We start from the raw sequence: 17,012 nt of genomic DNA on the forward strand, positions 1-17,012 counted from the left end.
TGTTGCCACATGATGGGCGCGTCTGAGGGGTAGCAGCAATGCGGTTAATGCTGCAAATGCACTTCAATTGGGCTGGCATGGTAGTGAGATGGAGCAGGGAGCAGGGAGCAGGGAGCTGTGACGAAGCCGTAGGCCCAGTCGCTCTTGCCCACTTGCTACTCCCCGCGAACCCCACCACATTAAGGATGCGAGCTGTGGCATGCGTATCAACGTTGGCAAAGAGTAGTAGAACGGTGCCGATATGAAACCCCCTCCTCCTCCCCGGGAAAAGAAAGGAAAAGAAACATTGATTCAGATATCCAATTCCTTTCTTTTTTTTTTCCGGCTGCCCTTCCTTCTTGCAGGTCCAATAAACCAGCTTAGCAAATAATATTCAGCACGCAATGACGCAGGTGCCCGCCAACTGTCTGCAACTGGCAGTCAATTACACCAGGCGCCATTTGGCGGGCCCGTTTTTGACACTGCAACTCGAGCATGTAGAATTTTTTTTTTGTCTCCGCCACCTGGTAAGCCCAACTTCAACAATATACTCGGGAGGAGGTTCGAAAGGGGCACATTTCGGCCGCAGCCTAATTTCATCTTCCTTTGAAGCTACTGGTCGCCCTATGATTAAAAGGCTGGTAAGCTGGTTGCTGCCATAATAGCCAGGCCCAGTCGAGTCTCGTGCTTGAGAGTCTCATTTAACCGTATCTTCTGACTACAGGGAACGAGGATTTTTTTTGTTCAACATCACACATCGATCCCGCCATTAGAATCAGCCGCCCACAGCACTTTCAATGCCTGAGAGTGTTGACTCAAAAATGAACGGCCAAGAGCAGGCTCCGGCTCCTGCTCCTGCTCCTACTCCTGCCCCAGAAACGACACATCATGAACTTGATACTCCTGAGCAACCAGCTGCGAAGAGACTTAAGGTGAACGATGCAGCCCATTCAAGAGCAGGTTCAAATTCTACGGAGGGGCCCGACGGACAGGAGTCCCGAGATGTGCCAACAAACGGCAATGACGAGACTGTTGCCGAACCACGCGCCCCCATCGACCGTCGTGTAGGCACAACACCAATTAAGAAGGAGTGAGTACTATGTAAATAACAACTACAACCCATTGCTATCCTAACATGGCACAGGTACCTTCTTGGTGTATCTACATCAAGAAATTCAGAATCAGAGATGGCGGATGACGACGCCGCTGAAGGCCGTGGTGGTGATGACAGAGATCGCAGAGACAACCACGGAGGTGCGAAAGGCAAAAGGGGGAAAAAGGAGAAAAGAAAGAAGGGCCAGAACACCGAACGTTCTTTTGGCCGCTTCGGAGATTCCATCCAGCTCTGTAACAGTCGCGCCATGTACCCCGAATTCTCACCTCACCCGTGCAAATTCGGTGACGAGTGCCGCATGTCCCACGACTTGCGAAAGTATCTCGAAGAAGGACGTCGCGAGGATGTCGAAACCTTTGGCGGCAAGTGTCCCGTATTTGAGCAGTACGGCGTCTGTTTCTCCGGCTGGAAATGCCGCTTTGTTAAGAGCCACATGAGGGAGCTGGAGCATGAGGACGGCCGAAAGGAGCTGGTTCTCATTGATAACTCAAACAAGACGGAATCCAACGGCACAGTGCCCATGGCAACGTCAACCAAGGTCTCCGGTGGTGATGAACTTGATGAGCGCCGAGCAGGAATCTACAACAACGTCGCTATGAGTACCAAGATTGACCTGAACCGTAAGCGAATCGACTTCGCCAAAGCAGACGAGTACATCAAGTGGATGAACGACGAAGCCACCCTCAACAACTCGTTCCACCATCGTCGCAAGGACCAGTCCAATGAAGGCATCGAGGACCTCCGCGCCCAGTTCGTCGACCCCCCTTTCAAGCCCTCCGAAAAGCGCCGGCTGTACTTTGGTCCCGAAACACCCACTCTCGCACCGCTGACCACCCAGGGAAACCTCCCCTTCCGCCGTCTCTGCGTCGAACTCGGTTGCGAACTGACATACTCCGAAATGGCAATGGGCATGCCCCTCCTGCAAGGTACAAAGGCAGACTGGACGCTTATTAAGGCGCACGAATCCGAGATCCAACCGCCCGCCTTCAAGCCCAGCAGCAACAACTACGTCTTTGAAAACTACGACAACTCGCGCGACCTGCGCTTCGGTGCCCAAATCTCCGGCAACCAGCCCTGGATCGTCACCAAGGCCGCCGACGTCCTCAACCGCTACTGCCCTCACCTGCGCCTTATCGACCTCAACTGCGGATGCCCCATCGACATGGTTTTCAAATCCGGCGGCGGCTCAGCTCTTCTCGAATCCCAGGGCAAGCTTGAACGTATGATCCGCGGCATGAACGCCATGTCCGGCGAGATTCCCATCACCGCCAAGATACGAACGGGCGTGAAGTCGTCTCGCCCAACGGCCCCCTCTGTCATCTCCAAACTCGCCTTTGGATCACGCGAGCACCGCGAACGCCTCGGCGCCCCCGGGTGCGCGGCATTGACCCTTCACGGCCGCAGCCGAGAGCAGCGGTACACCAAACGCGCGGACTGGAGCTACATCGGTGAATGCGCGGCCCTTATCAAGACCTACAACGAGCAAAGGGACGCCCTGGCCGACACTGCCGCCGAGCCTGACGCGAGCACCCTCCCCAATTCTAAAGACGGAAGGATGTACTTCCTCGGCAATGGCGACTGCTACTCTCACACGGAATACTTTGAGCATGTTTCCAAATCCCGTGTCGACACCGTCATGATTGGTCGTGGCGCCCTCATCAAGCCCTGGCTTTTTGAAGAGATTCAACAGGGTCAGTATCTCGATAAATCTGCTTCCGAACGTCTCACGTACATTGAGAAATTTGTACGCTACGGTCTCGACGCCTGGGGCTCAGATGAGCTCGGCATCGGGTTCACCAGACGTTTCCTACTGGAGTGGTTGAGTTTTGCGCATCGCTATGTCCCCGTCGGCCTGCTGGAGGTGCTGCCACCTAGTTTGAATGATCGTCCGCCGGCCTATGTGGGAAGGAATGATTTGGAGACTCTAATGGCCAGTGGGAATTACAAGGACTGGATCAAGATTACGTATGTTTTTCTCATTATTATTTTTAACGCTTGGTTTCCCCTTGTTGATGTTGCTAACTCGCTTCACAGGGAAATGTTCTTGGGACCGGTCCATCCTGGATTCGAGTTTCAGCCTAAACATCGGTCGAATGCTTATGAGGCAGAGGGTTAAACTAGATGATGTGACATGGATGAATAGATGAAAGATACACATGTGCATTAAAGGGAGTAACGTTGCTACGCAATTGTGGTTTACATTAGGAGTTTGCTTTGCTTGTACGGCTGAGGTAGGTATAAAAATAGGGAACTATATACGCTCTCGCTTGGGACTGCAATCACGTACCAAGTCACATTCACAGCTCAAGGGAAGATAGGAAAATAAATGAGCTTCTCAACAACAGTTACGTATTCTCGCCGGGATCTGATGATAGTAACTTGAAAGAACAAGCAACGCTAATGCACTTTGGCCACATTTGAAAGGCCGCGTATCTTTCCGTTGCGTCTGCCATTCTGGGTTACACATAACCACCTTTTTTTAACAAAATAAAAACAAAGAAAAGAAAATGAACGGCTATGCCCCTAATCGCAGCATCGAGACGACATGGATTGCCCCGAAGTTTAGTCTGATGCCAGTAGATCTAGTCACACCAGATCTGATTCTGGCCAAACGCTTGCAATAAATAGCAAGACACTCAAATTTCAACAAATACAAAAAACATTTACCTCAACATCCTTCCTCCATTTTATAAACCACAAAATAAAGCCGCCCAAAAAAATGGTGCACCTCAGCGTAATTTGCTCAAGATGACTTCCTTCAGCTTGGCCTTCTCTCCACTGTGTTCGCACAAATCTCTAAAGATGCTGCCTTCGGTCTCCCATAGTTCACGAGGCGAGCCAAATTCAGCAACAGTACCCTCACTCAGTACGAGAATGCGATCAAAGTCGGCAATGGTACTTAATCTGTGAGCAATAACAATGAGGGTGCTGTCAGTAAACTCCTCTCGAATGCTGCGCTGGATGAGAGCATCGGTGGCCATGTCCACAGCGGACGTAGCCTCATCCAGGACCATAACCTTCGGACGCGAAACAATAGCTCGAGCAATGCAGAGAAGCTGACGCTGGCCTTGAGACAAATTGCCGCCAGACTCTGAAATGCCGCTGGACAAGTCGCGGAAGATGTTGGTATTCTTGGGGGCAATGGTCGACCCAGTAGTCGAAGATGCCTCGTTGGCGGGAGTGGCTGGAGCAGAATCGACCAAGTGGACTCGCGACAGACAATCGGTCAATTCATCGTCTGTATGGTCGTCGAAAGGATCAAGATTACTCCGAACAGTACCGGAAAAAAGCACAGGATCCTGTCAATTGCGTCAGAAATCAGCGTCACTAAAGGCTTTACTCGGATAGCATAACCTACCTGGGGAATAATGGCAAGACGAGATCGCAAATCGTGGAGTCGAATCTTGGAAATGTCAATTCCGTCAATGAAGACTTGACCAGACCTAGCTTCAAGGAATCGGAAGAGCGCCAGAGTCAGCGACGACTTGCCAGCACCAGTGCGGCCGATGACTCCGATGCGTTCATTGTTTTTAACATCGAACGATATTCCCTTCAAAACGGGAGGTAAGTCGTCCGCATAACTGACGACAAGATCCTTGACCTCCATAGTGCCAGTGGTAGGCCACGAAGCAGGAGGAATCTCCCCGCCCAAGTCCTCGGTCTCGACTTCCGTGTATTCAATCACGCGCTCGGCAGCATTCATGTCTAATTCCAAGGACGCATACCCTCGGATGGCCATGAGCATATTGCCAGAGAAGTCAAGAGCGAATGATAAAGTAAATCCAGCCATGGCAGCATTAACAAATGAGGAGCCAACAACAATGGCACCAACCATGGTGGTGAAGACGGTCCCTATTAGTGCCATACGGAAACCCAACCAACGATTCAGAGTCCAAATATGGACAGAGACTGTGTCCCAGTTATCAAGGTAAGAGTGCATTTGACCGACGTAGGTCTGAGTCTTCTTGAAGGCTCGCAAGGTAGACACGCCCGACAGCGACGAGTTGAAAAGCTCAAAGACTGGTGATTTGGCATTGCTCTCAATTCTTTTCACCGGCCGTGCGCCAGTCAAGAATCGGATAGCGATGAAACTAGCAACAAATAACAATACGAGCGCCAAAGGAAGCATGAGAGTAGAAACCAAGAGAGCCGCCACGCAGACGCCCATCAGGCCCAAGACACGCCAGAACATAAAGCCAAGGTCCATAGTGATTCGGTTGTCGATGATATCAAAATCGGCGGTCAGACGGTTAAGAACACGACCGACAGGAACGGTGTCTAGCCAACGCAACCGAGTTCGCAAAACTGTGAAGAGAATTCTGCGGAACAGTGTCCTGGCAGCCTTGATGCTCATAATAAAGGACCAGACAAATCGCAAAGTACCAATAATTCCACTTGCCGTAGCAATAGCTACATAGATCCAAAGGTAATACGACATGGTATGGCTATGCTCCTCACTATACGTTACGAGTCGAGAAGCGGAGGCTGAGTGTAGGGTGCTGTGCTCATATGATAGACCATACACCATACCATGTTCACGAGACGCATTCACAAATGTGTGCTCCTCAGAGGCACCTGTCCAAATACGTACCCACCAGTTGCGTCCGAGATTACCGGCTTCAAAGGCAATGAACAAAAGGATGCAGACACCCCAGAAAAACCATCCGCCGCTGCTGCTGAGGAAGGTGCCGTACACACGGGCTTTGACATTCCCCTTTGCACGAGCTTCATCCTCCACGAACTTCTTGGCGGTCTGAGATGGAACTTTGTGCAATGCGTTTTCGGACTCTTCGAGGTCCACAGCTTCCTCAACAGAAACTGCCTCGGAGTTGACGGCGGTTGCGCCGTCAGTCGTGTCTTCAACATAGACTTCTAGTTGAGTTTGTTCGTGGCTCTTAATGAGTTCGAGAGTGCCATCTTCAGCGAGGTCGGACGTAAGACCAGCATGGAGGACTGTTCCCTCTCCGAGTTCGACAAGATACTTGGTGATGGGTTCAACTAAAGCGACATGGTGGGTGACAAGAATTCGGGTTCTGCCTTTGCAGATCGGACCAGATATGCACCTTTCAAAGATCTGTCTGCCAACATGGGCATCCACAGCACTAAAAATATCATCCATGATGAGGATTTCGGCTCGAGAGTAAATAGCACGAGCTAGAGTAAGTCGCCACTTTTGACCGCCACTGAGATTGATGCCATTGGCGCCCAACTCAGTCTTGTCGCCATCATTCAAGATTTCAATATCTCTCTTCAAAGCGCAAACATCAAGAACAGTATTGTATCTGCTCTCAATGAAAGGCAAACCAAAAAGAATGTTGTCACGGAGTGAGGCGCTCTCAAGCCACGGATTCTGGCCAACGTAGGCTACAGCACCGGGAAGAATCCAATTTCCGGGGTGTGCCTTGCCATCATGTCGTTCCAGGGGAGGAACAGTTCGAGGCACAAAAATGTTTCCTTCCAAGAGGTCCGACTCCCCAAGGAGAGCATTCAACACGAGACTTTTTCCCGATCCAGTTTTCCCCGAAATGACGGACAATTCACCGGCCGGGAAAGAAAGATTAACGTTGTTCAGAATGAATCGATCATCGTCTGGGACTTCGTCGTCAACAGGCCAAGCAATTGTCGCATTGTCAAAGGCCACATCGTGGCCTTCGGTGAGAATGTTCTTCATTTCGGGACCTTTTAGATATTTATCGATACGTCTAACTGAGACCAAGGTGTCAATGCCCCCAGTTAGGAGTTCCGGGAGAGCTGATAGCGATACCTCCAAACTCTTGAAGACTCCGATACTGACAAAGGCGACAGATGGCGCAAGAATTCCGTTGACAACAGCGTACACCGCCAGAGACGCTGCTGCAAGAAGAATAGGGCTCGCCACCCAAGAAAAGAATAGCATGCTGTCAGCCTTGAACACATCCTTCAGCGAAGAAATTTCGATCTCTCTCATTTCAAGGATCTTGTTTTCCCATTGGGCTTCCAGCGCTGAAAATTTGATTTGTCGCATGCCTAGCAAGGCCTCGTTTATAACGGCCAATTTATTATCACGGTTCTTCATCAGTCGCGTCTCGGCCTTGAGATAGAATTTGGCGGCAACAGTGTTCGCAGGAAGAACAAGGGACCAGGCCAGAATACCAGCACCAAATGGTATCCAGCCAATGAGCTTAACAAGATAGCCAGAATAAACAAGAAGTTTACCAATGCTACTAATGATGAAGAGTTGCATCATTGCAAAGTCGGCAATGTGTTTGGTATCCACACCAACGAGGTTCACAATTGCCTGGCGCGACTTCAGTACACTGTCTTCATCGTCTCGAGCTTCTTCTTTCTTGCCCTTGTCCTTATCATTGCCCTTTGCGTCATCGGACGATTCGTCCTCTTTAGTTTTCTCTGCGGTTTTAACATTCTTTCGTCGAAGAGATTTTTCAAAGATTAGGGCTGCGAGCTGTCCTCTGACCGGAGCAAACAACTTGGTGATGGAAAACCAGACAATCCAGCCGTCCAGCCACTAGAGCGTCAGTTAGTATGTTGGGAGGGACTCGAAAGGCCATTGGAAACTCGGACTTACCTGTTCGGCGAGAGTGAAGAGTCCCATGAGAAACACGAGAACCCACAGCTCACGAGATGCTACAATACCAGCATCGCGGTCTTCAAGCATCTGGACAAGACGGAGCATAGTCCAGAATGGACCAAGACCAATGATACATCGGAAAACAATGATGGCCCATTGAAATACAAGACGTCTACCGTAGGCTACAAGCAAGGATTTCAAGAGGCTGCCCTGGTAGTTTGCCTTGTTCCAAGCGTCGACAAGCGACTCTGCTCGGATAGTGTGGTCGGGTCTAGGGATATCTTTCTCATCCAAATCGCCCTTTCTCTTGGCCGTCTCCAGGAGGTCATTGGCCCAGCTCCAGGTATACCGACTTAGAACGGTGGTGGACCACTCTGCATCAACTTTTTCGCCATTGTAGAAAACGTCCGGTCGTCGAGGCAGGCTTATGCAAGAAAAGGCCAGGGGAATGAGAATGACGGCATTAACGATTCGCACAATGAGATTGACGTCTTTTCCTGGCGATGCAAAATTGCTCACATGGTAGACTTGGGCAGCACTAACGGCGACAGTGATTAGGGAAGAGAGAAAGGTCCAAAGGCCGAGGTCGTGAGACTTGACAGGCGAATGCTGGGCACCAATACAGACGGCCTGCAAGACAATGGCTGCCTATAACAACGGACCGACAGATTAGTGCACATGTTCAATTAATGTTTTTTTTCTGTTCATTAAAAAAAATTATCGCAAAAAGTCCTAGACAAAATCAATTGCAAATCTATTTAGGAACTTACCCAAGTCCCGGTGGTGAGCCAATTTTCCAAGTTCAGGCCATCACCAAGGGGGTTAAGGATGGACAAAACGGTAGTAGTAACGGAGAGTCCAAAGCCAAGCACAGAAAAAACCAGGATACAAGCTTTCGGCTTCTTGTTCGAAAACGCAGCCATTGACTCTGGCGTAGCCTTACCATCAACATCTTGATAGAAGTTGTCCGGAGGCGTGCGGTGTCGGGCTTGGGCCAAACTGGCAAAGACTCCAGGAAACGTGATGAGGCCAGTGGCTCCCAAGACTGCGGCAGAGAGCGGAAGGAGAATTGGGACCGTCATGTTGACGAGAAATTGGCAAGCTCCTTCCCAAAGATTAACAGGAAATCTCTACAATAACGGTCCTGCGAGAAAGCTCCAGCCTTCCAAGAGGAGCGCAGCAGTCATCAGAGGGAGCAATAAGCTCAGCGAGGGAAATGGAATCGCGATATGCAATGTCGCGGCGGCTCCCCAAATCAGGGTCCGTGATGAGCTATCGCCTCAGCGCAAGTGCCAGGCCGAACAAAAGTAAAGCAAGAACAGGAAAACGAAACAGCTCAAGAAAACGGTTACGAAGTTCAATGGGTCATGAGATAGCAGATCATAGGTGCAGACCTGAACCAGGGCAAGAATATGAGCGAATAGAGGAGTGATAAGTAACTGACGCCAACAGAGAGGGTAAGGATGTAGTTATTCAATCCCAGCCTTGCAGTGGCTGCGCTACACACGGAGTGCAGGAAGCATCGAACTAAACTTTGTCCTCTTGTTTCTCCGTAAGCCAAACCCGTCGACGACTTGGGTGAGGAGTCATCGGGGAGCCTGGCCGGGTTTAGCTCCAACGAACAAGGGTCAGCTTGTTTTTTTTTTTCAAGCCAGGCTGCAAGCCATAAGCGAGTAATCAGTCCGGCCGTTGAGGTTGTGTCTAGTGTCTAGGTGATTCGGGGCTGTGGTCGCTGATGGCGTTCGTACCAGATTTGGCCGCGGACCGTTGCTTTGGGCTTCTCAAAGCCCAGCACGGTACGGAGCACCCCGGTAGTAGGCTTGTTTGTCTCTTTGTGCCATTTTCATGCTCTCTCTGGTCGGGGTAGAGGTAGAGCTGAGGCAGGCCCAAGCTCCAAGACAAAATTGATCCAAGCCAGCACTCAATGGCCGGCAAGTACTCCGTATGTACAGGCTCGAGGGCTGCCTCAACGGGGGTGACAAGATGCGGGACGCTGAGCCGGTTTAGGAAGGTATGAGGTTCAACTGCTGGCCACTCTTCCCTTGCGAGGTCTTTGGCTCTCTGGACCAGTTGAACTGAACTTGACCCTTTGAGTTTACAGCCTCAAAATACGACGGAGCAGATGCCAGGGTTCCTGGGATGCCGGGATGCCGGGATGCAGCATCTGTTGGTCCCATACCGAGTACTGCCATCGCGCAATCAAAAAAAATCGTTCGCGTTGTCTGCAGGGCCTAGGTCCAGTGACCATCGGTGGGCAGCACGGGTGACCTATCCGTCCGTCCAGGTCCGTCAATCGAGAACTGGGGTCAAGTCGTTGTACGTACTCCGGACATATGAGCGTTGAATGCCTGACTCGATCATATCATGCATCTGCAGCGCAATGCCGATACAGCCCTTCAAGAACGACTCATCATGGTGCAATGCAATGCTCGCCACCATGCCTATGACGCAGCGTTTCCGCGTGTACAGCACGACTGATGGACTGGTGACTGCGTTTTCAACTGTCAGCCATGACCCCGTCAAAAGTGCTCAAGCACTCCATACTAGACGGCAGCGGCACCAACGACTACGTACTTTTTCGTGGAGGCATCCACTTGACGTGACACGGACTACGGAGCGGGAGTCCTGATGGAGACGGTACAGGATGTTCAATAAGGACGCAGTGTCTCACCCTCCCGGCGCTTCATCTTGCGCTAGGTCGGTTGGCTGCAGGCGACAAATTTATCACGGGACGATGGCAGCTGCGCTTCTGCCTGGGCAAGGCTACAACCGTTGAACAGCAAATCGATACCTCGAGGATTCGAGGCATTAGGTTTGGCAAGCATTCTTCTTCATCACTCTACCGACCCGATCAACAGTCGACTGTTCTAAACCTTGAGCACTCTGCATAAACGCGATAGACCAAAGACAAGAAACGGGGCGATGACTGTGGAATTGCAGCTCCTGTCAATGCTCTCCTCGATGGAGAATTCCGGTGCACACAGCGGAGATGAGTCACGATCCAAATGACCCCAGGTGGTGTCGATCTAGCTCTTAGTGCTGAGCTGGTTGAAATTTTCGCACTGGCTGTCTCATCCATGTGCAATTGCACACCACTCCATCGTGCCTAGCAGTATCAAAGAAGCAAAATCTGTCTGTACAGATACTATCTGCTGAAGTGCGAGTTGCAAATTCGACAAGAACTACGCGAGATACGCGCACCACAAAGGGACCAATCACGCACGCCTCAGTTGCCGTGCTCAGCCTGGCGTTGGCAGCGAATTTCGGTTCAGTCAGCCACATAGTCGGTGGCTTGAGACATGCTATGGGTCTTGAAATACCCTTGAGAGCCTTTGAAATTGTACGAGAACAGAGAAAAATGCAATTGTTCCGATATTCTTTGATGCGTTCCGGACGGGTACTGCGTAAAGGATTTTAGGGCATCAGCCCAAGTTATTTCTTCTAAGGGAACGATTATCTTCGACAAGGTCATACAGTGGGAGGCCAAAAGTATTTGACCAGATCAGATACCTGGCCATCGCGCTTTATACTATCATACATTACAGTATATCAGTGTATACTTGGTGAGGAAACATATTCTGCCACAGACTGTGGCTCTCACCTTCTTCGCGAACATCGATGCAGTCCACGATTGTATTTGTCATTGTATTCTCTATACAGTCAGAGTGCTATTTTCTCAGTAGTTGATATCTACTCCATACTCCAAAACAACTGAACCTGGTGGACACATGCCGTGAGAGACGTGAAGAAGAAAGTCGGACAAAGAAACGATCCCATGATCGTGTTGTACAAGGCTACAGGGTATGACGCGCAATATGATTAGCCGTGGCCAAATGCGTCTCCTACTCCTACTACTAATCAGACATGGCAAGTCAAGTATCAAACAATCGCCATCATGGTCTGCGGAGTACGGGCCTAGCCTGATGACTCGCATCACGATATCAGCCTGCCGGTTACGATGCGCTGCATACTCCAGGGTGAAGCAGAGCGTTGTTCGCAGTGGTCAACCCAGGTCCAGCTTTGACTGTCAAGCTTAATCGACCCCATCCGCCTCCCCAGGAGCTGCGCGGGTATGCTGTGTCACTTGGATTATTGATTTTACGAGTCCTGAACATGCAACAGTAAGAAGTACACTGTCACTGGTCGCTATGTGCCCAGTCACGACAAATGCCCACCACACAGCAACCACTTTCGGGTGTTTTGCAGACGCCAACTTCGCTGTGCAGCATCGGATTTGTCGCTTTTGTCTGTGCAGAAACTGCCAAGGCAGTTGGAATCGGCCCGCAAGTCGGACTGGGAAAAGCGAGGCCGAGGCTGCCACAGGATAGTTTTCCCTTTCATGGTGCACAACCTTGTGTCAACTTCCTGACGAGGATGTCGACGGCTGCTGATTGGGGGCAAGCAACGGGCCCGGTGATAACATAGACCGCTTGTCGGCTCCTCGTCTCGAGGCGACAAAGGTGGCAAGTTGAGGGTGGCGATTGATGTACGGCGCATATGAGCGCGCTCTTGAGGCTGACCGTTGGAAGCAACAAGAGTGAGATTGGAGGTCTGAATGAGCTGAGACTGATTGTATGTGACTGAAGCCACGCGTAATCTGTGACAAGTTTGATTTACCATGCTACCGCCTCGAGCCCGTCATACTTGATATGGTTAACTCTTGATTCGAAAGAGAAACTTTCATCGTGCAAATATAGTTTGCCATGGCAAATCGCGTTTTTAGTCTGCTCCCGATGGCACCAGGAGGATCACCTTGACCCTACACCTGTAACAGATCTGCTGCGCATAACTGGGTGATTAGCCAGGCGTAGAAGCCGCTCCATCAACTATACGACCATTTGAGTTCAGGACGGGGTTGCCGAACAGTATTGTGAGGTTGAGTTTAGATCCAAGATGCAAATCGTAGTAACTACTGCTACATGTTTTAGGCTGTGGACAAAGTCGGGACATGTTGCATGTCACTCCTGGGTGGATTACTCGATATGGAGCATATGGTGGGAATATTACGCCCTAGATAGAATGGAAACAATAGCGATTGAGTATTGTTCGGTGATTTTATCACGAAGAGTGTCCAGGCCAGCGTGAAAAGTCTCACGTGCAGGGCCGTCTGGAAACGCGATGCGGCACGACGACACGCTGAGCAAACATTGGCAGCATAAAACATTTCGTTCTAGCAAAGCAAATGCAGTCAGTCATCAGTGGGGTGACGGTTCACACTGCGAGGCGAGAGCTCGGAGCTCATCACCAACAGCTTACCCCATAAATTACATAGTACTGAGTGCAGGTGGTGCCAAAGGAACAGCGCCAGGACCAGCCACATTGACCAGCCCCAAATTCTATTCCAGACCCGGCTAGTACTAGGTCTGCAATGTGGCATGTTGTTGTAGCGTTGGCAAGGCAAAGCGAAGATCGGGTCGGGCGGCTGCTCGCCACGGTGGATTGGCAGGTTCGTTGTTGTCGGAGTGCATGTTGGTTGTGCTGGGCAGAGTGCTCAGTTGTCTTGGTTCTAGGACTGCATCCGGGCATGCTAGGCCCGGCTTGTGGTTCGAGCGGCTGTTCAAGGCCGATCAATTCGATAGACGCCCGTGGTCGACTGGCGATTGCGGGTTGCGATGAGATAGCTGGATGACTGTTCTAGATGATTGGAGGAGACTCGATGCCTGGTTGCGGGCTGCGTGCGGGCTGCGAGTCTGATTCTTGTGTCCAAGGATCGAGGCCAGGACACCGTAGATCTCTTCCGCCTTGTAAGCCAGTCAGGTCGCAGATGCAGCGTGTAGGGACATGGAGGGTTAAATGTTGCCTTGGACCAAGATGCTTGGACAGATAACCTTAACCAGACAAGATAGTTGAAGTCTCTACCACCATTTGCATGTACATGTACAGAGTACGGAGTATTGACTCTTTCTTGACCAGGCCAGGCCCCACCTCGAACGCGCAGACGACTGGCTCACTTCCTGGCCGGCTGGCTTCCCGTCTTTGTGCAATCGCGGTGCACATTGCCTTCACCAGACTGTTGCAAGTTGGGCGTACGTCTCACGCCAGGCGCCACGTCGGATTCGATGGATCAATGATCTGACTGCCAAGTGACTGCTCCGTACTCCGTACCGGGTGCACATCACTCGGGCGCCGGTGTACATGCAAGTAGAGGACGGGCCACCAACACTCGCATTTGCTGCGCGCCAGGCCTGATGTGCCCCCCTTCGATCCATCAGTCCATCTCGCCATCGTCTTGCCAAGTGGGTGTCGACAACCAGGCTGGCTCCAACCGTAGCTCGTAGTTCGTAGTTCCTTGGCTTCTCGGTGGGCAACAAGGCCCAAGCAACCAAGGTCCCTCGCGTCTTATGTTCTCAAATGTTATGCATCCAACTGCATCTCACCTCACTTGTAATTTCCAACCGCCAATCCGTTTCCTCCTTGTCCCCTTTTGTAGCAACGACCTCGCCAACTCTCTCTTGCGACCTTTGCTCCCTCATCGCTTGCCGTTTACCGCAGGGCACTCATTCTTGTCCATTTACACGAACTCACCACGGTCGAGTGTAGCCGGATTTCAACACTCTGAGAGCTCGATACTACACGCACTTCGACGTGCTCCGTACCTCGACGCAACTAGACAACCCCAGACCCCAGCCGAGCCGCAAGCTACCGTCTAGAACCGCAAACACAAGACCTCCCACCATCAATCTACATCCCACATGCGGTGCAGTGGCCGGCCGCCCTAGCATCCGCCTTTATCACGATGAAAGCCACGCCGCTCATCATCAATTGGCACGACCAAAACGCCCCTCTCTACTCGGCACACTTCGAGCCCGGTGGGAAGGGCCGTCTTGCTACTGCCGGTGGTGATAATCACGTTCGAATTTGGAAGGTCGAGTCCGATGGGCTGGAGCGAAAAGTCGACTACCTTTCGACCTTGTCCAAGCATAACCAAGCTGTCAATGTAGTTCGCTGGGCTCCAAAAGGTAAGCATTGGTGCAATACTTGTCCTTGGGACCGCAACGCGTCTTTCTCGACAACCTTATCTGATGATTGCAATGCATAGGTGAAACTCTCGCGTCCGCGGGTGACGACGGCAATGTCATTCTCTGGGTACCCAGCGAACTACCGCCCTCCAACTTTGGTGGAGATACACAGGACGACAAAGAGTCATGGAGGGCAAAGCACATGTGTCGTTCTAGCGGAGCAGAAATATATGACTTGGCCTGGTCTCCTGATGCCATGCACTTCATCATTGGAAGCATGGATAACATTGCTAGAATATATAATGCCAACTCCGGTAAATGGGTGGAATTCTACATCTTGATAATGCACAGCGAAGCTAATGATAACCAACAGGAACTCTGGTGAGACAAATTGCCGAACATAGTCACTATGTCCAGGGCGTTACCTGGGATCCTTTAAATGAGTACATTGCTACGCAGTCTTCCGATCGATCTGTCCATATCTACTCCCTCAAGACGAAAGACGGCCAGTATACGCTCAGTCACGATGACAAGCCTCCGCGTCTGGCTAGTCACATTAAGGCTGATTTGCCGCCTCGACGGATATCGTCAAGCAGTCCTGCCCCTCCGGACTTTGGTCATCGGGCACAGCTTTCGATGGCAGAGTCGGCAACCTCTGTCGGCTCGCCTGTTCCTTCAGCGCCAGGCACTCCCACATCGATCCCCTTGCCGATGAATCCACCCAGTGTCGTGAGCCACAGCCGAAGATCGTCATTCTCTTCGCGACGTTCCGTTTCCCCTGCCCCAACACTACCTCTTCCCGCTGTGATGCCCATGGAGGCCTCACCTAAGCCGCAGCTAGGCACCAAGAACGCGAGTCTTTACGCTAATGAGACATTGACGTCTTTCTTTCGCCGACTGACATTTACCCCGGACGGTAGTCTGCTGCTAACGCCGTCGGGCCAGTATCAAACTCAGCACCAATCAGAAAAGGATTCCAAACCAACCTACGAAGTCATTAATACCGTGTATATCTACACTCGAGGTGGGATCAATAAGCCCCCAATTGCCCATCTGCCAGGCCACAAGAAGCCTTCTGTCGTGGTCAAATGCTCTCCTGTATACTACACACTGCGCCCATCGCCTCCTGCTACGACGCATATCACCATCGACACCTCATCAGCCGAAGAGCAGTTGCCGTCGCTACCAGAGCCCATCTCCAAATCATCTCCCGGTGCTGCGGTAATGGAACCACCGCCGCCCCCAGCGAGTGTTTCATCTGAGATCAGTGCTTCCCAGTCGAAGCCTCTGGGTGTAGACACCGATGCATCGACGCCTGGTCCAAAGCCGGCCTTTTCCCTTCCATACCGTATGGTTTACGCCGTTGCAACCCAAGATTCAGTGTTATTATACGACACACAGCAAAAGACTCCAATTTGCGTTGTGAGCAATTTGCATTGCGCTACCTTTACTGACCTGGCCTGGTAAACAGCTCCCAAAGCCCCCGACGTCCTGACTTCATTGACTAACATAGTTCAGGTCGAGTGATGGTCTTACCTTGGTGATTTCATCATCGGACGGATTCTGTTCTACTCTGTCGTTTGCAAGCGGGGAGCTGGGAGAAATTTACAAGGGAGAAGTTGGACCTCCAAAGCCTACAGCGGCTTCAACTGCCATACCCTCAAATCAAAACACACCAACCCCAACGCCCACAACGAGCTTCGCACCTCCGTCTCCTTTCCCCAATGGTTCGCATCACCAACACCGAAACTCAGCTAGTTCATTCACAGCACCGTCACCGCCAGCCACAGCGCCTGCAGGATCACAACGACCAGCGTCGCCTACACGCTCCAACTCCACGTCGTCAATTGCAACACAGTCCTCGTCGGTTCCTACCGGCGTTGTGAGCAACCCGCCTCTTATTGCAGGCAGTGTCCCAGCCTTGACGGCAACCAATTCTTCCAAGGCCCAAGGCGTCCCCATCACAACCCCACCTGAAACGCCCAGGAGTGCTGCTGGAAGCGTTGCGGGCACGAAGCGCGATGCTAGCGAAAGTGAAAGGGAAGAGATCAAGGAGATAAAGAAGAGACGAATTGCGCCAACGGTTGTGGAGAAGCTATAAAGAGTGTACAATAGGATGGGATTCAATTTGAGTTTTTCGAATTGATAGGAAAAGCTGGGCATGACAAGCTTCTGTACACGAGAACACGAAGGCATAGCAAGAATTTTTGTACATGCATGAATTGGCGTTGATGGTAACGAACTGGAAAGGCGGTTTGAAAATTTGCGGCTCATTTACTGCATCTTGCAATTTGATTCGTAAAGGCCGGGTGAAAGCTTGAACTCTGGTTTAGGGAATCTTTTTTTTTTTTTGGTAATAATATACCAATTAAAGATACTGTACCAATTAGAG

The 17,012-nt window shown here is 51.1% G+C and overlaps 3 protein-coding genes across 3 annotated transcripts; 2 read left to right on the plus strand and 1 right to left on the minus strand.

Annotated features, from left to right (window-relative positions):
• Window positions 1-800: 800 nt before the first annotated feature.
• Window positions 801-3,209, plus strand: dus3 (tRNA-dihydrouridine(47) synthase; the record flags this gene model as incomplete). The annotated part of the gene is made up of 3 exons (XM_014689036.1): window positions 801-1,069; window positions 1,124-3,058; window positions 3,128-3,209. 3 exons carry the CDS (start codon window positions 801-803, stop codon window positions 3,207-3,209), a joined length of 2,286 nt encoding a protein of 761 aa, XP_014544522.1.
• A 613-nt stretch (window positions 3,210-3,822) lies between these two features.
• Window positions 3,823-8,743, minus strand: YBT1_0 (Pleiotropic ABC efflux transporter of multiple drugs YBT1; the record flags this gene model as incomplete). Its single annotated transcript, XM_014689037.1, has 4 exons — window positions 3,823-4,392; window positions 4,452-7,598; window positions 7,659-8,309; window positions 8,432-8,743. 4 exons carry the CDS (start codon window positions 8,741-8,743, stop codon window positions 3,823-3,825), a joined length of 4,680 nt encoding a protein of 1,559 aa, XP_014544523.1.
• Window positions 8,744-14,397: 5,654 nt separating this feature from the next.
• Window positions 14,398-16,721, plus strand: G6M90_00g059540 (uncharacterized protein; the record flags this gene model as incomplete). Its single annotated transcript, XM_014689038.1, has 4 exons — window positions 14,398-14,620; window positions 14,701-14,934; window positions 14,994-16,083; window positions 16,139-16,721. The coding sequence occupies 4 exons, from the start codon at window positions 14,398-14,400 to the stop codon at window positions 16,719-16,721; spliced, it is 2,130 nt and encodes a 709-aa protein (XP_014544524.1).
• Window positions 16,722-17,012: the final 291 nt, after the last annotated feature.

The sequence above is a fragment of the Metarhizium brunneum genome, chromosome 3 (genome assembly GCF_013426205.1).
Source record: "Metarhizium brunneum chromosome 3, complete sequence".
Lineage (NCBI taxonomy): Eukaryota > Fungi > Ascomycota > Sordariomycetes > Hypocreales > Clavicipitaceae > Metarhizium > Metarhizium brunneum.